Source organism: Cucurbita pepo, chromosome LG15, assembly GCF_002806865.2.
Source record: "Cucurbita pepo subsp. pepo cultivar mu-cu-16 chromosome LG15, ASM280686v2, whole genome shotgun sequence".
NCBI lineage: Eukaryota > Viridiplantae > Streptophyta > Magnoliopsida > Cucurbitales > Cucurbitaceae > Cucurbita > Cucurbita pepo.
The window spans coordinates 1379023-1401330 of NC_036652.1; the positions used below are offsets into that span (position 1 = coordinate 1379023).

Genomic DNA, 22308 nt, shown 5'->3' on the forward strand with positions numbered 1-22308 from the left:
GTTATATGCGGTAAAGCTATATTTGGTAAAGCTATATATAGTAAAGCTATATATGGTAAAGCTATATATGGTAAATAGTTATATATAGTAGATGACTAAATCTGGTAAAGTTATATATAGTAAACTAAACCATATATATATCTGGTTCGGTAGAGCTTTGAAAACGTACTTTCTATTCTCTGTACTCTCTCTTGTTGTACATACGTGAAGTCATCAATAAAAAAAAAATTTAGCCAGAGTTCTCCTTGCAATTTTCTCCATCCTTTTTTTGTGTTCATCTAGATCGAGCGTGTGCGTTGTTGTGCGATCCTAACAATTGGTATCAGAGCTAACGACTGATATCGATCCTAACAGACAAAACATGCTGAAATGACCCGTGTTGGTGTGAGATCTCACATCGGCTAGAGAGGGAAATGAAACAGTCATTATAAGGGTGTGGAAACCTTTTCCTAGTAGGCGCGTTTAAAGTCGTGAGGCTGACAACAATACATAAAGGGTCAAAGCAGACAATATCTGCTAGCGGAGGGCTTGCGCTGTTACAAATAGTATCAGAGTTAGACATGGGGTGGTGTGCCAGCGAGAACGTTGGGCTCGGGCTGTTACAAATAGTATCAGAGTTAGACATGGGGTGGTGTGCCAGCGAGAACGTTGGGCTCCCAAGGAGGGTGGATTGTGAGAACCCATATCGATTGGAGAGGGGGACAAAACAGTCCTTATAAGAGTGTGAAAACCTCGTCCTAGTAGACGCGTTTAAAACCGTGAGGCTAATGACGATACATAACGGGCCAAAGCAGACATTATCTGTTAGCGTAGGGCTTAGACTGTTATAAATGATATCAGAGTTAGACATCAGGCAATGTGCTAGCAAGGACGTTGGGCTTCCAAGGGGGGTGGATGGTGAGATCCCACATCGGTTGGAAAGGGAAACAAAACAATTATTATAAGGGTGTGGAAACCTCTCCCTAGTAGACACGTTTAAAACCATGAGGCTGACAGCGATACGTAACAAGCCAAAGCGAACAATATTTGTTAATAGAGGGATTAGGTTATTACAAATGGTATCAGAGTTAGACATCGGGCGGTGTGCGAGCGAGAACGTTGGGCTCCCAAAGAGGGTGGGTTGTGAGATCCCACATCGGTTGGAGAGGGGGACGAAATTGTCCTTATAAGAGTGTGAAAACCTCTTCCTAGTAGACGTGTTTAAAACCATGAGGCTAAGAGCGATGCATAATAAGGACAATATCTACTAGTAGTGGGGTTGAAAGCTAGTCTTCCCGTGTTGGAATGCGTGGATAGTCTTCACTCTCAAAAGAGAAACGAGAAGTAACGTGACCATATCGCAGGGACACACGGGTACACCAAAGCCATCGAGTGTCGAATCTTGAACATGGACGGTGACAATTAAAACGAAACCGATTCCAAACGTCACAACTACGAAAGTTGTAACACACTCAATAGACACTACACTTTTGAATTGAATCTTTTCATCATTTAATACAAGTTAGCAATTTTAAACAAATCCACCAAACCCTTTTTCTTTTAATTATTTTGTAAGCAACTTTTCAAAAACACCTCAATGTGGAGAGCCCCACAAAACTTAGCTTTCAAAATAATACAATTAATTCATTCCTTAATCAATTTCTCCAACAAAATATTGCAATTAAATTAAATTAAATATATTTGCTTAACAACAAAGGCTCATCAATTCTTCATTAATTACATTTTTGCCACTTCTAGATCTTATAGTTTAATTTAATTAATTTAAAAAAAAAAAAATTGGTTTGATTGATTTCAACAACACATAATAATATTTATTTTGTCACCCTATTTTCATTTTTATTTATAAATATTTTCAATATTTTGTTGAACACGACTCTCGGTCGGAAGCACTCGCACACTTTATTAAGACTAATTGAGAAGAAATTTATAAAAACACTGTGCAGAAACTACTGCTTGAGATTTCTCGGGATGATGAACTAAATAGGGTGGAGGGGTATTTATACTGGAAGTAGTCAATCTATTCCTAAAATTTATAACGTTTTGTGTGAAATACATAAATCATTTTCCTAAATTTATTCTTAAAATCCCAAAATCATTTTCCTAAATTTATTTCACCCTAAATCATAAATATAATTACTCGTACAATTGAGCTAATATGTTAACAATATTTATGGTAGCAAATAAAAAAAAAAATAAAATTAAAAATAATATAATATTTATTTGTTATTTAACTAACAATATTTAATTGGTTTTTGGTGGAAAATTTGTAAAAAAATATTAATAATATTCTTTCTAGGGTGATCTTTTTTATATTCATCCTAATATTTATTATGCTAAATAAAAAAATAATACTAATATTTTATTACAATTTTACCCTTTTAATTTTTTTTTAATTTTAATCTTTAAAATGCTCGTTGGATACTAAATAATATTATTTGAGTTCAAATGAATGGTAATAATAATTTTAATAATTTACTATTTAAAATTAAATAGTAAATTATGTCCAATAATACCCTATTTTAATTTATACCATTTATTTAAATGGAAAAGTCCTAATTTAAAAAAAAAATATTAAAGTTGTAGAATTAAAATTTAATTTTGTGGATATTTTGTATAATTTTAGGGGGAATTTATTATTATTATTATTATTATTTTAAATATTTGAAATTCAAATTTTATAATCCAAAAAATTTTAATTTTGTAGATGAATAATAAATTTGAATTCAAAATAATAATAAAATAATTATTATGGATAATTGAAAAGATTAAGTTTATATGGTTCTAAATATCTTAGGTGATAGTTCATTGGGCGGGAGGAGAAAGGACGGTACAAGGAAGCCTTGCCAGTCCTAGTCTCGGTCTCAGACCCTGCATCCTATTTCAACTCCCGGAATAGGGATTGGGTTCCCACCTTTTTTGTCTGTGAATCTTTGTTTTCGACTGTTTTTATCTAGGGGGCGGCCGAAACTCTTTTTTATTGAAACTAGAGGATGAGCAACGGTACGAGGGTGATGAGCTTGAAGTTCATGCGTCTCAAGGAGCGAAGGAGTCTGAGGTGTCGAGGGGACCTGCTTGTGCTCTTCTAACTAGGAGACCCTGCATCCTATTTCAATTAATGGAACATGGATTCCTAATAGGGATCGAGTTCCCACCTTTTTTGTCCCACTGAATAAATTTTGAATCTTTGTCTTCAACTGTTTTTACCCAGGAAGGCGACGGAAACTCTTTTTTCTTAAAATTAGAGGACGAGCAGCGATATTTGGGTGATGAGCGCGAGGATTAGGTGTCTCAAGGAGTGAAGGAGTCTGAGGTGTCGGTGGGACTTTTGCTTGTGCTCTTCTAACGAGGATACTTCAATGAGATCTTGAGCATTATTTGGTCACCAAATTAAGTCGTGACAAATTTTCTTCCATTCTCATTTTTTTTTTAAACAAAAATACTAGTTTTAAAAAAATTTAACTGATAATTCTTATTTTTCAATATAATTTATATTTAAAAAGATTGTGTTGTCCGTTAACAAACAAATTTACCTCAACCTGACTTGAGCATTACAGCGAATACAGTGGCATCTAATAAATCTCGAATTTTCTAAATATTCGTTGACCAAACTCATGTGTGTTACATCAACTAGCTAATTTGTCGTCCAAAATCACCCGATAATAAGGGTTAAAAGTCAACCCGTCATCTCAATATAAGGATTAAAAAATGACTTTTTTTTTTCAAAGAAGAACTTATAATAAAATTCAATAAAAATGCTCCAAATAATGAATCCTCAATTTGTATTGGTATTATTAGAGACATGGGATTTGGCGTTAGCGCAGCTGTCACGGTTGAGATATTTAAAGGAGCGGCCAAAAAATGGCGCACACCATGTGCTCACTGCGCCAACGCCAACGCCAATCCAATCACTCGCCATGTGACTATCAAACACACCACGACAGCCCCACTTTCTCTTTGTTTTCTTCTTTAACTCAGCCTCTAATCAATCATTCTTCACCATTTTCCCCCATTTTCTTTTGAGAATATTGATGGGTCGTGCATAGAAGTAAGGGCGAGTTCAAGCCCAAAGAAATTTTAATTCATAGTTCTTGTTGACATTTCGTCGGACACTTTGTGGGCAACACGTTTGTTTATGTTTTGTACTTGTGTTTGAGGGGTGTATTGCCTTCAATCATGGTGTCGTGGGCTATTAGGGGTGGAGTGTGGGCTTCCCACATGGCTCAATTACCTGAAGACACGTGTCTGGGTCTTAGCTTTGGCTTGTCGAGGTGAATATTGGACAATGCTGACCTGGTGTTATAGTCGTGCTTGTTCATGGTGTGTTGTTTGTAATTGCATGACGGATGTCCCGGAGTCGCACGCCCGTTCCAGACCCCCTTTTTACTTGTTGTCCATGGTCACATGCTTAAACAATACTGACTTGGCACAACCTTAGAAGACTCGTCTATCTGATAGTAAAGATAACATTGACGGAAAAGCCACTTGATGTGAACATACATGGTTAGAAAGCTCATGCAATTTCTTCTTTAGTAAATATAGAGGTAATGCTTTCATGACGTACCTGATCTCGTTCTAATCTAAATCTCTCTCTAAAACACAACTCTAACTTGAAGCTTTGAGGCGTCACAAGATCAAGATGTCCCCGAACTTGAAATTGAGGTGCCATGTCATCTTTCCACCTCGTTCAAAATCTGCTATTCACTTTAATCTATTATCCTTTTCAATACCTTTAAATATATGCAATGCGAACGAAATCTCTCTAGATAACATAACGCAAATTTAAGTTTTGAAGTATACGTGGTCAAGCATCATGCCGGTGCGAGATTTTAATATGCGTTGAAAATATATTTAAATGAAATAGGGCGGGAATGAGGACAGAGAATACAATCCCGTCCCCGACTCCATTTATCTAAAGAAGAAAAAAATGTTTCCCACCCTCCCTCCGTTCAAATGGACATTTTTGGTTCAAAATGATTGTCTATATATAAATAAATAAATAAATAGATAAATAAATAAATAAATAAATAAATAAATAAATAAAGGATATTTCTTTTTTAGAAGAATACAATTAAAATAAGGAAATTAAAAAATAAAAGATGGAAATAAGGAAAAAAAAAAAAAGGAAATTAAAAGCGGAAGGGGTAATTTAGTAATTTGTGTATAATAAATAAGGAAAAGGGCAGCAGCTTCGCCAGCGACTCCACCAATTGGATCTTAAGAGGCCCAAGACCACGTGGCTTACAAGCCCAAATTGAAGGGGTTATTTAGTAATTTTGCATATAATAAATCATTAAAAAAAAGAAGAAAAATCTGGAAAAAGGCAGCAGGTTCGCCGATTGAAAAATTAGAGGCCCAAAACCACGTGTTTGCTTAGAAGCCCTAAGCGAAAAGGGGTACTTTAGTAATTTCGCATATAATAAATAATTAAAAAAATAAAAAAAAACCTGGAAAAAGGGCAGCAGCTTCGCCGGCGACTCCGCCGATTGGAAATTAGAAGGCCGAAACCACGTGTTTGCTTGTAATTTCACGTGGAAAAATAGCATCGGAGAAGATGAATTTTCTCGCCGGAGTTTGATCGGAGTAAATTCAATGTTTTAACCCCCCAAACTTCTTTGTAAAGGAATTGAATGAAATCATGGACGAGGGAGAGATTTTACTTGAAACATCATGTAAAAAAAAATTCACCCACCATAAAAAAAATTTTACCGCCAAATATATGACGGAACTATAAATTTTAAAAATATATTTCCGATGAGTACTATATTTAAAAAATACACATAGAATTTAAAAAATAACGAATTAAAAATTTATTACATTTAAATATATAAACAAAAATTATCGACACCTCATAAATCATTTACATATATTTTTATGTTATTATAAAGGTTCGTGAGTATTATTGTGTCACAATCGCACTTTTGATGGCAGTAGATTTGCGATTGTGCAGCATTTACTTCCTAACGATAAGTGAGCTAATCAAATTCGTTCTTACGTCACCTACAACCAAGTAACGTATGTTCGAGCCTCTGACCTCAGTTTAAAAGAAGATTTTAGGAAACGAGCCCAAAGAGATTTTTGAAATAGAGATTTTTTAGAGAGATTTGTATAAGCAAGTAAGAGAGTAACAAGTTTTGGGTAAGGAGAAGTTGACAAATATAACCGTTTTTAATTTTTTTACAAAATACTTAAAAATATTTTTAAAGTTTTTTTTTTTTTTTTTAATATTAACGAAAATTTTGAAAATAAAAAATAAATATTAATGGTTTATGGGTATTTTTTAAACAATAATATTAAAAAAAGAAAAAAAGAAATTATATTTGTTAGATTTAAAAAANAAAAAAAAAAGTATTATTAAAGTTTTTAAAATTAAAAAAAATGTAAAATGATTAGATTTTCCGACAGCGGCCAAATCGGGTGGATAAAGAAAGGAAGAGGAAATGGAAGGATAAATAGAAGTGTGAGAGTAGAAAGGGGAGGCGGAGTTGTGGCTGCGGCGGCGTGGGGTCCTCTCTCTTTCTACGTTCAAATTCTCAAAATCTCCCAATTCTCCCTCGTTCTTCCACCGCTCGCTCGCTCTTCGCGCCCAGGTTTCCCTCTTCCTCTCTTTAATTTCTTCTATTTTCTGCTTCTCTTCTTTGATTTCGATCCCCTACGAATATTCTTTGCCGCATTTCTTCCCGATTCTCCTTTCATTTCGTACTTTTTGAGTAACATTTTGCTATCGTGATTTATTTTTCTTGTTTCGAAATCGAGAAACGAGGAGCATGTCTTCTCGCGCTCCACTGAGTACGCATTTTGTAAGATTTGTACAATTTTTTGTCTCTCAGTGGAAATTATTGCCTTTGATTGAAGTTTAAAGAAAGATGATGGAGAATTGGACTAGGAATGTTTGCCTTTAGTTTGTTTCTATGGATGTTCTTGAAGAAATTGTCTAACGATTGATGATTTCTTGTGCGATTGGGAAAAATTGAACTCCGGTTTCTGTTTCTTATCTTGCAGCTCTTAGTTCTGTGGTGTATGCTCATATGTGAATTCATTTCATCGAAATGTCTCTCCTCAGTAGATTCTTTTACAGAAGACCCCCGGATGGGTTGCTGGAATTTGTTGAACGAGTATATAGTGAGTGAAAATCTTAATTTGCCACTTTATTATGAACTTTGGCTTAATAGTTTCTCATTTGGTTGTCAATTTCATGAGTTTGTGCAGTTTTTGACTCGTGCTTTTCTACTGAAGTATTGCCTGATGATATGTACCAAATATATCTGCACGAAATCATAAACGAATTACATGAAGAATTCCCCGAGTCCTCTTTTCTTGCTTTTAATTTTCGTGAAGGGGAGAAACGGAGCCAATTTTCACAAATGTTGTGCGAGTATGATGTCACTGTGATGGATTATCCTCGACAATATGAAGGTTGCCCGCTTCTACCGCTGTCGTTAATACAGCACTTCCTCCATGTTTGTGAAAGTTGGCTTCTGCTAGGTAACCAACAAAATGTCATTCTTCTCCACTGTGAGAGGGGAGGTTGGTCACTGTTAGCATTCCTTTTGGCTAGCTTTTTGATATTTAGAAAACTGCACAGTGGTGAGAGGAAAACTCTTGAAATTGTTCATCGAGAAGCTCCCAAAGGGTTTTTGCAGCTCTTGTCACCATTAAATCCATTCCCATCTCAGCTCCGCTACTTGCAATATGTTGCAAGGAGAAATATAGTCTCTGAGTGGCCACCACCCGAGCGAGCGCTTTCTTTAGATTGTGTAATTCTTCGTGGCATTCCGGGTTTTGATTCTCAGAATGGCTGCAGACCAGTTGTTCGTATTTTTGGGAGGAATCTTTTTAGTAAGGGTGGGCTTTCCACGCAGATGATTTTCTCTATGCCCAAGAAGAACAAGGCCCTCCGTCACTACCATCAGGTACTGATTTTCTACTTCGATTTTGTGACCTCATATACTTTAGATATGTAAACCATGAAAAGATGGATGTTTTGATTGCAGGCAGAGTGTGATGTGATTAAAATAGACGTTCAGTGTTTGGTTCAAGGAGATGTAGTGTTGGAGTGTTCACATTTGGAACCAGAACAAGAAAGGGAAGTTATGATGTTTCGTATTATGTTCAATACAGCGTTTATTCGATCAAACATACTGATGCTAACCTCTGAAAATTTGGACATTCTTTGGGATTCAAAGGAGCGTTATCCAAAAGGCTTTCGAGCTGAGGTGAGTTTCGACAGTCATTTGGAGAATCTCAATACCAAGTTTGTTGCTTTTACTATTATTACCATATGAGATAAATGTCCCAAGAACTCTGATTTAATGATTTATTTTTTCTCTTTGGCTGTTCATACAATTAATTGCTTTTAAATTAGGTTCTGTTTGGAGAGATGGAAAGCATCTCCCCTCCAAGGGCTCCAACCACAATTTTGAATGGTGAAGAGAAAGGTGGATTACCAATTGAAGCTTTTTCCAGGGTTCAAGAACTTTTTAGTGGTGTTGAGTGGATTGATAACAATGATGATGCTGCCTTGTGGCTACTCAAGAATCTTTCTGCCTTGAGTGATGTGAAGGAATTGTCAAGATTGCAAAATAAAACAAGTTCATACTCCTCACCAGTGGATTCTGAAGAGGAAAATAATACATCTAGCACTGCCGATAGTTTAGATGAAGTATTTGATACCATTACAAGGCCTGTGGTTGATTCAACTTCTACCAATTTTACAATTCCAGCTACGGTACATTCTTCTGAATTATTGTCGGACAAGATTGGTGCTAATGAAGTGAATATTTCATCAGAGTCTCCTCAACTTTCTGATGAATTTCAAGATGAGATATCTTCGAATAAAGAACCTCCATTAACTTCTGTTGGCTCCTCAACCCCTCCTATAAGTTCTTTGATGTCATCGCCACTGTTACCTCCATCTAATCTACCATCTACTAATGCTAGTGGGGAACTTGTCTCAAATAAAATGACACCCACTGATGAAGTAATTCCTCCTCCACCACCACCGCCGCCGCCACCTTTTTCCCTGTCTCATAATGAACCTCATGTAGAAACTTCCATGAGTTCAAATTTGACTACCATAACAATGCATGGGAGACCCCCTCCACCACCTCCACCTCCACCACCTCCACCTCAATATACTACCGGTACCAATCCTGTTGAAGCCTCTTTGACTCATTCACTGTCGCTTGTTCCTAAAACTTCGGGTGCTCCTCCACCTCCGCCTCCGCCTCCGCCTCCGCCTCCGCNTCATCGCCACTGTTACCTCCATCTAATCTACCATCTACTAATGCTAGTGGGGAACTTGTCTCAAATAAAATGACACCCACTGATGAAGTAATTCCTCCTCCACCACCACCGCCGCCGCCACCTTTTTCCCTGTCTCATAATGAACCTCATGTAGAAACTTCCATGAGTTCAAATTTGACTACCATAACAATGCATGGGAGACCCCCTCCACCACCTCCACCTCCACCACCTCCACCTCAATATACTACCGGTACCAATCCTGTTGAAGCCTCTTTGACTCATTCACTGTCGCTTGTTCCTAAAACTTCGGGTGCTCCTCCACCCCCACCTCCCCCTCCCCCTCCCCCTCCACAAGTTGTTGGTCCACCTCCACCTATTTCAAATTCCTCCAGTTCTCCACTTCCTCCTCCACCTCCACCTCCGCCTCCAGTTCCAAAATCTTTTGGTACTGGAGGTGGAGGTGGAGGACCTCCACCTCCCCCTCTTCTAAAATCTTCTAGTGCTCCTCCACCTCCACCTCCACCTCCGCCTCCAATTCCAAAACTTTCTGGTGCTCCTCCACCTCCACCTCCACCTCCAAAACTTTCTGGTGCTCCTCCACCTCCACCTCCACCTCCAAAACTTTCTGGTGCTCCTCCACCTCCACCACCACCTCAAAAACTTTCTGGTGCTCCTCCACCTCCACCTCCACCTCCAAAACTTTCTGGTGCTCCTCCACCTCCGCCTCCGCCTCCAAAACTTTCTGGTGCTCCTCCACCTCCCCCTCCGCCTCCTAAACTTTCTGGTGCTCCTCCACCTCCACCTCCACCTCCACAATCAAATCGCGGTGCACCGGTTCCACCTCCTCCACCACCAAGACCTCCCAGTGTTGAGCTACCAAGTCATGGTACTAAACCAACTAGACCTCCTCCACCTCCTCCACCGTCAAAGTCCTCTAATGCTCACCCTCCGTCAAGTCATGGTGCTACACCAATGCCACCCCCTCCCCCCGGATCAAGAGGGCCAAATGTACCGCCACCACCTCCTCCTTCTGTTGGAAGAGGCAAAGCTTCTCTAGGGTCAACAACTCAAGGAAAAGGCCGTCTTGCTACTGGAGTTGTAAATGCTCCAAAAAAAACCACTTTAAAACCATTGCACTGGGTAAAAGTTACTCGAGCAATGCAAGGCAGTTTGTGGGCTGATTCACAAAAGCAGGAAAATCAATCAAGGTGCACTATGAATGAATTTTTGAGTTTTCTACTGATTGGATGATCCATGTTTTTTTAGACTGTAGAGCCTGTACTTTATTCAATAGCGAATTTATATTATTAATGAAATCCTCCTAATTTGATCCTGGTGAACAGAAAAATAAAAGGTTTATTGATATGCTTTGATCTATCCATTTCCTAAAAAGATAAATCTTGTTGTGCACTTTCTTTTTGGAACCTATTCTAGGTTCTCTGTTTTGTATTTTCTGGTTGCCTTTTCTGTTAGCTGTTGTCCCATACTTTCTACCATCACTCATATCATCTTGGCTGTCTCATTATTTTTGGGCTGCATTGCATGGAATTTCCTATAAGTCTCATTCCGAATAATGGTCTTATAGGGCCCCAGAAATAGACATCTCTGAACTTGAAAGTCTATTCTCAGCAGCCTCTGCTTCTGATGGAAGTGGTAGTAAAGGTGGAGGACGACGTGGTTCCAATATCAACAAACCGGAAAAAGTGCAACTGGTTAGTCATTTTCCATTCTTTCTTATTCTTCCTCAGCATCATTCTTCTATGTTTCATACTTCTTTCTCATGATTTTGATTCATGGAATTCAAGGAGGTGAGGTTGGTAAGGAGCATTTGGTCAATTTCCTCCCTTTATTTATTTTTTTTGGGTCAAATTTGTGATGTGGTTCTGTGTCATTTTGTCAGATTGACCTGCGGAGAGCATATAATTGTGAAATAATGCTCTCAAAAATAAAGATTCCCTTACCGGATATGATAGTAAGTGATAATCTTTCCATTATGTTTCATAGTTTGCTTTCTCAGTAGATGGGTTGAACTTTAAATAGATTTTGGATATAATCTTTCATCTTATCAATGAAAATGCCACATTTTCTTAATAACATAATTCAGACTCCAGGTTAAATTTGTAGGGTCATTTTTAAATATCAGTATACTCTTTTCCTTTTTTTGTTTTGTTTTTTGTTAGAAGGATATTGATTGTCTCCATTCTAAGCCTATGACATCTCTCCATTAATTTAGTTTACTTTTTGCAGAATTCAGTTCTTGCATTGGATTCTTCTGCTCTTGATATTGACCAGGTTGAGAATCTCATCAAGTTTTGTCCTACCAGGGAAGAGATGGAAACGTTGAAGGTACTTCCCTCCCGGCTTCCTCTTTCACTGTACATATTGCTGCACATTGCCATTCCAAAACTTTGGGGATTTCTCAATGTTGAATACAGTGAACCTTCATCGTTATGATATTCATGTGTAGGAATTAAAAAGTTCGGATAAGTTATCTAGTTATAGTCTATTAAATATGTGAGGGTTGCTCTTACCCAAGCCGGTTCCTTTTTTCCCATGGTAGGTTTTGCAGTTCTGACGAGTTATGAGTTTATTCATATGTGCTAAGTTTTGGATAGGACTTGCAATATCAATTAAAATGGCTCTACTGATCATTAGTGGGACATGGTTTAGAATTTTGATAATAAAGGAGCTTTACATCTAGCGGCTAAAGCAAAGGAGCAGCTATATTTGTTTTTTGTTATTTTTTTTTTCCCTGTTATGTTCTTGGGAGCCTTAAGCCCATTATTAGGAAAGTTTTGCCTGGCATATATTTAGGAAATTATTTTCTTATTTAATGTAAATAATGTATTGCATATACGAAGCAGCGTATCTACCTTTTTTCCCCTTCAAGGACTCCCCATGTTTTTCATTCTGTACTAGCAGTAGGTTTTTTCGACGATAGCGGTATTAAGTAAAGAGATGTGGTAAAGTCGGTTTTGGTATTTTTGTTTCTTTCATTTATTGAGTAATATGTTATCGTTTGCTGATTTACATTTCTAGTTCGGTTGAATAGATCAAAGCAATATATACTTCTAATTGTTTTCTTTTTCCTGCAAATGGTACGTGTACATATTACAGAATTATACAGGTGACAGACAAATGCTAGGAAAGTGTGAGCAGGTACTTCAATTGCTTCTATCTCCCTAATATGCATAAGCCCCAATAAAGTTTCTGAAGCTCATGCTAGTTCATTCCCTTTCAGTTTTTTCTCGAGCTAATGAAGGTCCCACGAATAGAGTCCAAGTTACGAGTGTTTGCTTTCAAAATAACCTTTTCTAGTCAGGTATAATATCAAATTGTGTCACGTGAACTTTTATGCTATTTACTTGTAGTAAACAGTTTTAGTTCTTATCTTGGTTAGGTGAATGATTTGAGATACAACTTGAACACAATAAATGATGCTACAAGAGAGGTACTCTTCCACTTATTAGTGTTTTCAAAGTGACCGTCTCAATCATATCCGAGTCCATATTTATTTTGTAATTTAAAGCAACAGGTCAAAGAATCTGCAAAATTGCGTCAGATAATGCAAACAATTCTGACACTGGGAAATGCGTTAAACCAGGGCACTGCTCGAGGTAGATCTCTCACCCTTGTTGCCACTGATAAAAAACGTTCTTGAAGATGTGATAGATGAGCTTGAAAGACTAACACGACTAATTATCTGTCGTCAATTTTTTATTTTTATTTCTTTCGAACTAGAGTGATCACTTATAAATTTCTCCAATTAATGAATCGAGTAAACTGTTTAGTCCAAGCTTGGCAGCATGCGTCAATTTGTAAAGTGAGGAGGAATCAGGCTTCAGGCTTTGCTTGCTGGTCTAATGCATTTGATTTTTTTTTGTTTATATTCGTGTCACATTGCAGGCTCTGCTATAGGTTTTAAGTTGGACAGCCTCCTTAAATTGTCTGACACTCGGGCAAGAAACAACAAAATGACTTTGATGCATTATTTGTGTAAGGTAAGAATCTGGATATATTTTGTCTGTACGTGCACTACAATATAATTAAATTGTTTCTTTTATATTGATTATCCCCCCCCCCAAAAAAAAAAAAAAAAGCTCATTGCAGAAAAAATGGCGGAATTACTTGATTTTGATAAGGACCTTGTTCATTTAGAAGCTGCCTCTAAGGTATGTTATTTTCGGAAATATGAATAATCTGTGGATAAGATTCCCTTTCATTTGTAATTTTTATCTAATGTAATTGAATTTTGTAAAACTAGATTCAATTGAAAGCATTGGCTGAGGAAATGCAAGCAGTGAGTAAAGGTCTTGAAAAGATGGAGCAAGAGCTAACTGCTTCAGAAAATGACGGTGCTATCTCTATTGGTTTCCAGAAGGTGTGAAATTTAATGTTCATTTGGTTCTTTGCTAGGAATCTGGTTGCTTCTTCTCCCAGTGACGGAAACCCCAGTATCATATTTAGTCTGCACTAATGACTTTTATATCAATTTGATAGCGTTAGCTCCATGAGGAATCTGCATTTGACCCTGAACATTGGCGTAAATTTTAATTTCTTCTATATCAGTGCGTAGATCTTTTCATCATGAACTTAGTTTGGTTGTAGGAATTAGGGCATACTAGGTTTTGTCCTCAATTTAATTTTCTTTCCCTATTAGTTTAATCATCTTTCTTTCGTTATAGAAAGTTTCAAGTGTTTTTATTACTCCTTTCAGGTGCTGAAGATTTTTCTTGATACGGCTGAAGCTGAAGTAAGGGCACTTATTTCCTTATATTCTGAAGTGGTGAGTCCTTTTCTATTAAAAAAAAAAAAAAAAAAAAAAACCATTCCAGATAGTTTTCTGGCTCCCCCTCCAAAGCTGACATTTTGTTATGTCAGGGGAGAAACGCAGATTCGCTATCCCAGTACTTCGGCGAGGATCCAGCTCGGTGCCCCTTTGAGCAAGGTCTTGTGAATTTTATATTTCAATGCATAATCTTTTAAGCACATGGTAAAATGAGAAAAATATTACAGATGGAAAATCCAGGTTGAAGTGTGAGATAAAAAAGAACTACACGTGGAAATTCGAGTGATTGATATTAGAAACCTGGCCAATGGCTAAGATTAGCAGGGTAAAATTGGTTCAGTTCAGCTTGTTTTCAGCAAAAATTAACACCTTCTCTACTGTAGCGTTAGGAGTAGAAGTGAAAAGCAGCCCAAGCTGAAACTAATTGCAACTGAAAATCATTTATTACACCACTTAACCAAGGTTAACAACCAAAACTAGCCTCATAACTACTTTCCCACAAGAGAACTTGATAAGGAATAACGACAAGAGAAGTAAGATTTGGATTACCTTGTTGATCGAATATCTCAATCAAGAGCACTTGTTTGAGATTTGAATCACTCCACGAGCAAACTCGATCATGTCAAGCTTGAATGATTCTAAACATGCAATCTAAACTACGTAGAATTACAAAGAAACTTGGCCCTCGGCTAAAGGAAAGGTAAGAACACTTAGCCCTAATGATAAGAATCACTCTAAGGGAAAGTAAAATTTGGATTACCTTGTTGATCAAATATCTCCAAAACAAGAACACTTGATTGAGATTTGAATCACTCAACAAGCAAGATCGATCATGTCAAGCTTGAATGATTCTAAACATGCAACTTAAACTATATATAGAATTGCAAAGAAACTTAGCCCTTGGCTAAAGGAAAAGTAAGAACACTTAGCCCTAATGATAAAGAATCACTCAAAGGAAAAGTAAAATTCGGATTACCTTGTTGATCAAATATCTCAAGTCAAGGCAAGAGCACTTGATTGAGATTCAAATCACTCCACAAGCAAGATCGATCATGTCAAGTCAAATGATTCTAAACATGCAATATAAACTACATAGAATTGCAAAGAAACTTAGCCCTTGGTTAAAGTAAAGCAAAAATGCTCTTTTTACTACATTTTCCAAGTTTACTTTACAAAGATAACATACATCTATATAGTCTCAAAATGAAAACCTCGTAACCTTTCATAAGACATTCTAAGAGTTTTAACTTTCATATCTTATGACCATAATTAGCCACCATGTAAATATAATCTTAAATGGAATAAAAAGTCTATAATTATATTAATGAAATACCATAACTCTAAATTATCATCCACCGAAAATTTGCAACCATCTAAGAATGAATGAAGTTTGATTCTTCTTTAATATGACATGAATTGAAACATTTTGTGATAATTTGAACAACATTTTTTTCACATTTTCCTTGAAGTTTATATTGCCTAATTGATATCTTGGTTCATATCAGAACTACTTAAGATTATGTAATCCGCTGTAATTTAATGCACAACTGTGTATGTATGTGCTGGGTCAGGTCAATAACAACAAAAATTTAGCCCTACATACAGGTGGGTGAAAATTTGCCTAAGATAAAGGTTGTCTTAGCAGCAGTAACATAGGTTAAAATTTTTCTTTTTAGCTTTTTTCAAAATTTCCTAATATTTGAAAAGCGAACATCTCTACTGGATTGGAAGTGCCGAGTACTAAAGAGTAGCCAGAGATGAGTGTTCAATCAGCTTGTTATCTTAATTTCTGTGCAAAGAGTTGCATAGGCACCCAGATGGCAACTGCTGAGTGGCATGCAAATGATGGGGAAGTTTCGTGTAGTTGGGAAATAATGCTTCAAGACTTTATTCAATAGAAAATCCAACCAAATTCAAAGGCTGATGGTCTTATTTAAAGGGGATGGACAACTTAAGTTTGTCCCGAAGTAACGCCACGGTTGGACTTTAAAACTAAAACTACAATACAGAAGAGTAAAAATATTAAAGCCTAAGAGATTGAAGAAGAATTCTTTCTAAGAACCTAATCACAATCTTTATTATGCATCAAAGTTATTGAATACATGAGAGGGCAAACTAAGTATTAAAAGTACCAAAAGGATACTAAAAAGGATTTACCCAGGATTATCCAAGATTAACCACTAATCCTACCACATAAATTCCATCCCTCCTAAAAACTGGTCCTTTAAGTTTTAAAAAGAAAATAAGAATAGGGCGAGAAAGTGCTTGAATGAAAACATGCTTCAGTCAATGGTCTAGTTCCTCGAGCGACTTTCCTTCGTCTTAGCATGAGAATTTGTATCTTCATCTTTGCTTGGGGTNAATGATAAGAATCACTCTAAGGGAAAGTAAAATTTGGATTACCTTGTTGATCAAATATCTCCAAAACAAGAACACTTGATTGAGATTTGAATCACTCAACAAGCAAGATCGATCATGTCAAGCTTGAATGATTCTAAACATGCAACTTAAACTATATATAGAATTGCAAAGAAACTTAGCCCTTGGCTAAAGGAAAAGTAAGAACACTTAGCCCTAATGATAAAGAATCACTCAAAGGAAAAGTAAAATTCGGATTACCTTGTTGATCAAATATCTCAAGTCAAGGCAAGAGCACTTGATTGAGATTCAAATCACTCCACAAGCAAGATCGATCATGTCAAGTCAAATGATTCTAAACATGCAATATAAACTACATAGAATTGCAAAGAAACTTAGCCCTTGGTTAAAGTAAAGCAAAAATGCTCTTTTTACTACATTTTCCAAGTTTACTTTACAAAGATAACATACATCTATATAGTCTCAAAATGAAAACCTCGTAACCTTTCATAAGACATTCTAAGAGTTTTAACTTTCATATCTTATGACCATAATTAGCCACCATGTAAATATAATCTTAAATGGAATAAAAAGTCTATAATTATATTAATGAAATACCATAACTCTAAATTANCGTGATATTCTATTTGGCAAAGTAATTTTTCAAAGCACGTTTGAGGTCTTTCATCCCCACATTGATTTCCTCCATTGAGATCCCAATCACGATCCAAAGCTTGATCTATACTCGTAAGAAAAGTTTCTGGTTTTTGGGCGTTCTTCTATTGCTGTAATGCTCCATTCTTGGACAATTTTTGAAGCATTCTTGAAAGTTCCCCTCTTTTCTTGAAATAAAAGGTACACTAAAAAGTGTCCCTTTGGTAAGTAAGTGTGGCCTGTTGGACAATGAGCATGGCAATTGAATTGAGTGCATGTGTATTTTTTGTGGTAATCAAAGTTGACTCATTTTACCTTTTGAATAGTTTGTGAAGTTATGTTCCTTAAAACATTATGGACAAGTAGTTCCTGTTCTCCATCACTTTCAATAATTAATTAGTAGCGACTTGAATTGTGATCTCTTGAACGTGGGAAAGCAGCTCCTCCTCTAATACTTCTTGGATTGAGATTTTGTCTCAATCTTTCCTACATTATGGAAATTTGCGTCGAACACATGCTAATGAATTTGTTGGCTTTTTCCTTGCAGTGACTCAAATTTTGATAGTCTTTGTTAAGATGTTCAAGAAGTCTCGAGAAGAAAACGAAAGACAGGCTGATGCTGAAAAGAGAAAAATAGAGAAGGAAGCCATGAAAGAACGAAGTTCAGTTAAGGCAAAGTGAGACCATATTATGTTTTTAGTAGAAGGTAGTGCCAGACAAGCCTAATTGGTTAATTCGGTCGAATACCTGAAGAGGTGCGAATGTGAAAATCAGATGTATGATTCATAGACTTCCTTCACGGTAAGTTTCCGAATCTCTTAACAAAATGGCATAGTAGCATTCTTGACGGTATGCAAACTTAAAACTCGTCTGGTTTATGCTTTATAACAGCTGAGCACAAGGCAATTTTGTTCCCAGGTTGGCTCTTCGCCCTCCTGCGCTGCCATTTCTTTCATCAATATTGTGCTTTGTAAATACGTAGCGAATACCGACTCATGGAGTGGTTGCCTTTTGACAACGAGGTTAGAGCTCTGTTGATCTCAGCTTGACATTGTCATTATGGTAACAAAACTTCACAGATAGCAACATATGGATATATATCAATTGTTGAAGATAGTTGAAATAGGGCTATGACCTTTGTACAGGTAGATATCATTGCTATATTTTGGTAGTTTTCTTGACTCGTGGTGGCTTCTGCTGCACATTTATTGTAAAGAAAAGGTCACAATTTCTAGTTAAAATGGTGTTTCATTAGTTCATGTGGAAAAGCTCCTTTACTTACTGCTAAACTTCAAGTTTAATGCTCTCTTCCCCACTCGCTCGTCCTATCATTAAACGACACGACAATCCTTCATAATTCTTAGGTCAAAAACTACTTTGCTGTCTGCATTTGACTTGAGATTCTATAAACTATNTTTTTTTTTTTTTTTTTTTTTTTTTTTTTTTTTTTTTTTTTTTTTGAAATTTCGTTGTTTTCAATTATAGTAGTGAACTATTTCCATTTCAGTTTTCAAGTAGGCCCTTCGACTGGTTTGAGTAAACATGTTTCGATCACTTTTTCTTATTTTTATGAAATTAAAATGCTCAAACTCATTAACTGTGTACACGTACTGTTGAACGATACAACAGTAATTTACATGTACAGTTCTTTTGAATTTGTACAACATTAGTAGATAGATATTATTCGCTTATGACCCGTTACGACCCGTTACGAATTTATCCTGTACCGTTCCTTTGAATTGGAACATTAGTAGATAGATACTGTGTTGTTAGTGATCAAAGCATATTTAATCGTTGACTTTAATCATTGTTCAACTGTATTCATGAATTCAGATACTGTTCGACAATACATACAATACGTACACAAAATATTTACTAATGACGTTATATATATATTTGCATGGACAATATCTACTAACGGCTGTATGTGTAATTTCATTACTTGGACTCAGTTTCAAACCACAATACGTGTCAATGTTCTTGTCCCTTTCATACACAATTGGTATCCAAGGTTTTTTGAAGCTTTTTGTTCTATATATTAGCATGAGGACAACTTTTTGGCTGTAAGGGTGCTGTTCCTCTTGTGAAGGACAAACTTTTTTGAGTATTGGATATCAATAATTCAATATGAAAGAACTTTTTGAACATTGGATATCAATAATTCAATCTGAAAGAACTTTTTGAACATTGGATATCAATAATTCAATCTGAAAGAACTTTTTGAATATTCGATATCAATAATTCAGTATGAAAGAGACTATCTCACATAAAAATGCCATATTTGCCTTCCATTTTGCCTCCCAAGAATTTCAATCACTTGTTCAAACACGTAATTCATTGTTTCCAAATTGACCAAATTCAAACACGTAATTCATGATTTCACTATTCAATCTTTCCCAGTGATCATACAAAATAATCAGAAAGGATAATTTGGATCACAATATCCAAAATAATACATGATATATGCAAATCTTCTGCAAGTTTATTTCAAACAGATAGCATAGCAGAGAGACATTGGCGTGCAGACGGCATTTTATTAGTGGAATTAGAACATTAACCCATAAGACATCTCAAGATGCAGTGTTACTAACTGATGCTTAATTTAAGGAACTGAGATTTTGCTTCTTTTTTGTTTTTCTATTTATCACCATTCTAAAACTAGGATGATAAACGTGACTACGCTACTACGACTTAAAGCACGTATCAAAGCAGAGAATGAACTTACAAGATCTTTGGCCTGCCATTGCATCGATTGTTACAAGTCTCCAACGCGTCGTTGTCGTCTCAGAAAGATTCTTCCTCTCTTTGGAACTGAATGACCATTGAATTCCCATTAATATACTAAGGTTTCTGTTCGGTCTCGGTTGGCGAAATGGAGATCAGGGAGATCACCGCTAACAGAGAATTTGAGCCATCTCTTCTTTTCGACATACTTGAGACCGGGTTGCAACAATAAGCCGATTGCAACAGCAGCTAGACTCACAATCATCACTTTGACTGTGGAAAGGGCCAACACTACGCATATTAGTATTGTAGGAGGGATACACATCAAGATCGATCCAACCGTTCCGACAGGTATCTTGTAAGGCCGAGATGCAGCTGGATGTTTAATCCTTAGCTTGACAAAAGCTAAGAATTCCAGAATCATTCCAAAGCAGTACAAGAAATTCTCCGCTGCTATGATTTCCTGGAAGCTCAACCAAGAAAGCAAAACAACGCCTGAGGCTGAAAATAGTATCCCAGTCAACGGTGTCCCATGACGAGACCGTTGGCTGAAGAACTCAGGTAGCATACCGCGTTCTGCCATTCCGAGAAGTTGGAAAGAATCACTGCTCATCTCTGCTACAAACATTCCCATATTCGACATAGCAGCAGCCCCTTGGATCCACCAACTCAACCAAGCTCCCCCTATAATTTTGGCAACATCAGAGAAGTAGCCATCGGTCCACAGTTCACGGTTAAGCGCAATGGCTCCCGTCCCACTCAAAAGAGGCAAGAAGTAACTGAGAACAACCAAAATCAAGGCATAAAAAAGTGCTTTAGGGAGTGTTTTGTTTGGGTTTTCCACTTCTCCAGCCAATGTGCTAATAGAATCCCAGTAATTCAAATTCCAGAAAAGAGTGTTCAAATACAGATTCCAGTCGACATCCTTTAGGTTCACCACAAACCATCTAGAAGGCTGTAGTTTCGGAATAGACACGAGTCCCATAACTGCAAAAGGGAGGATTGAGAAAGCACCAAGGATTACAGCAACCCAACCAACAATTGTTAATCCTCTATAATTCATGTAAGTGAGGATCACTGTCAAAGCCAAGACCGCAGCGACTCGTGGAAGACCTTCACCAAGAACTGGGATCTCCGACTTCAAGTAATCGAGAAACAAGACAGGATATAAAGCATTATCAATAACTCCACTAAGCCATTTCATCCAACCCTGCTGAAATCCCCAAAACGGACCCAATGCAGAAGAAACCCAAACCACATAACCACCATTTTCAGGAAACATAGTCCCCATCTCAGCAGTTATCAATGCTTCAGGAATACTCCATATAAGTGGAAAGACTAAAAACCCAAGAAGAGCCAACAGAGGACCAGCTGCCCCAACACTATCCTCAACTCCAAATGGACCCCCCGAAACCTCATAGAAGATGAGAAACACGAGAGGCAACATAGAAACTTTTTTTGCATTATTCACTGAAGGCGAAGGCAGTTCACCAACCGACACATACTCTGCACGATTTATCTCTCCCATTGCAATTGAAGTTTGTCTGGCTGGCGAAGACCTCAATTTCTGGACAACCCACAAAGTAACATCATGACTAAGAAAGCTATAATCCTCATTTCACATTAAAACTCGAATACAGAAGAAACAAGAACACAATATTCTCAGTCACTTAAACCAAGAAAGCTAAAATCCACATCTCACATTCAAACCCGAATACAGTAGAAACAAGAACACAATATTTTCAGTGCAGAGAGAGATGTTCGACATTCATTCATCCATACGCAATCTCCGCTTCTATTTTGATATATAGTTTGCCCTTCTAACCATAGGTTCCAAGATGACAACCAAAGACTAAAGCCCGGTCTGAGCAAGATTGTCGAGACGCCTACGCGTGGGGCCATTGCTGACGCCCCTTGCATTCGAAACAATTGAAAAAAAAAAAGCAGACAGGAACCCTTTAATTCTCTAAGCAAACTGGTTTTGAGTTGTTGTTTCTAACACCCTAATTCTCTTGTTGGCTACAAAATAGATCTTGTTCTATCGTTGATCAGAAATTTCTCTATTGACCAATAGAGAATCGGAGTTTGAAGAAGGGGAAGGTATAATATCCTCACTCTCAATCACTTAAATCCACATCTCACATTCAAACTCGAATACAGAAGAAACAAGAACACAGTATTCTCAGTCACTTAAACCAAGAAAGCTAAAATCCACATCTCACATCCAGACTCGAATCCCGAAGAAACAAGAACACAATATTCTCAGTAACTTAAACCAAGAAAGTCCCCAACCTACATCTGATAATAGCCATAGCAAGTAATTCCCTGTAATTAAACACTCCAAATACGCATCAAACTCATAACTCATACTAATCCGATACTGCAGTACAACATCCAGATGCCATATTCACATAAAAAAAAAAATTAAAATAGCAAGAGCCCCAAAAAAGACGAAGAAGACACAACAGAGAATTCCAAATGAAATACCAAACCAAAAAAAAAAAAAAAAAAAAAAAAAAAAAAAAAAAAAAAAAAAAAAA

The 22308-nt window shown here is 36.8% G+C and overlaps 2 protein-coding genes across 5 annotated transcripts in view; one reads left to right on the forward strand and one right to left on the reverse strand.

The window, feature by feature from the left end:
• Positions 1 to 6445: 6445 nt before the first annotated feature.
• Positions 6446 to 18312, forward strand: LOC111811096 (formin-like protein 14). Of its 4 annotated transcripts, none has more exons than XR_002817496.1 (20): positions 6446 to 6587; positions 7000 to 7119; positions 7207 to 7910; positions 7992 to 8213; positions 8363 to 8954; positions 9308 to 10451; positions 10829 to 10955; positions 11144 to 11215; positions 11491 to 11589; positions 12361 to 12402; positions 12485 to 12565; positions 12644 to 12694; positions 12773 to 12860; positions 13150 to 13244; positions 13344 to 13415; positions 13508 to 13624; positions 13961 to 14029; positions 14125 to 14191; positions 17592 to 17845; positions 17936 to 18312. XR_002817496.1 is itself a non-coding variant. In XM_023697824.1 (19 exons), exons 2-19 carry the CDS (start codon positions 7047 to 7049, stop codon positions 17723 to 17725), a joined length of 3849 nt encoding a protein of 1282 aa, XP_023553592.1. In that variant the 5' UTR covers positions 6446 to 6587; positions 7000 to 7046; the 3' UTR covers positions 17726 to 17888. The 4 variants fall into 4 exon arrangements, 1 of the variants encoding a protein (XP_023553592.1); XR_002817497.1 differs by having other exon boundaries at positions 17963 to 18312; XR_002817498.1 differs by having other exon boundaries at positions 12779 to 12860.
• Positions 18313 to 19392: 1080 nt separating this feature from the next.
• The window catches only part of LOC111811097 (probable polyamine transporter At1g31830), a 3358-nt gene continuing 442 nt past the window's right edge, over positions 19393 to 22308 (reverse strand). The window contains exon 2 of the mRNA XM_023697826.1: positions 19393 to 21335. Within this exon, the coding sequence (XP_023553594.1) occupies positions 19878 to 21335 (1458 nt within the window). The 3' untranslated portion in view covers positions 19393 to 19877. The remainder of the gene's footprint in view (positions 21336 to 22308) is intronic.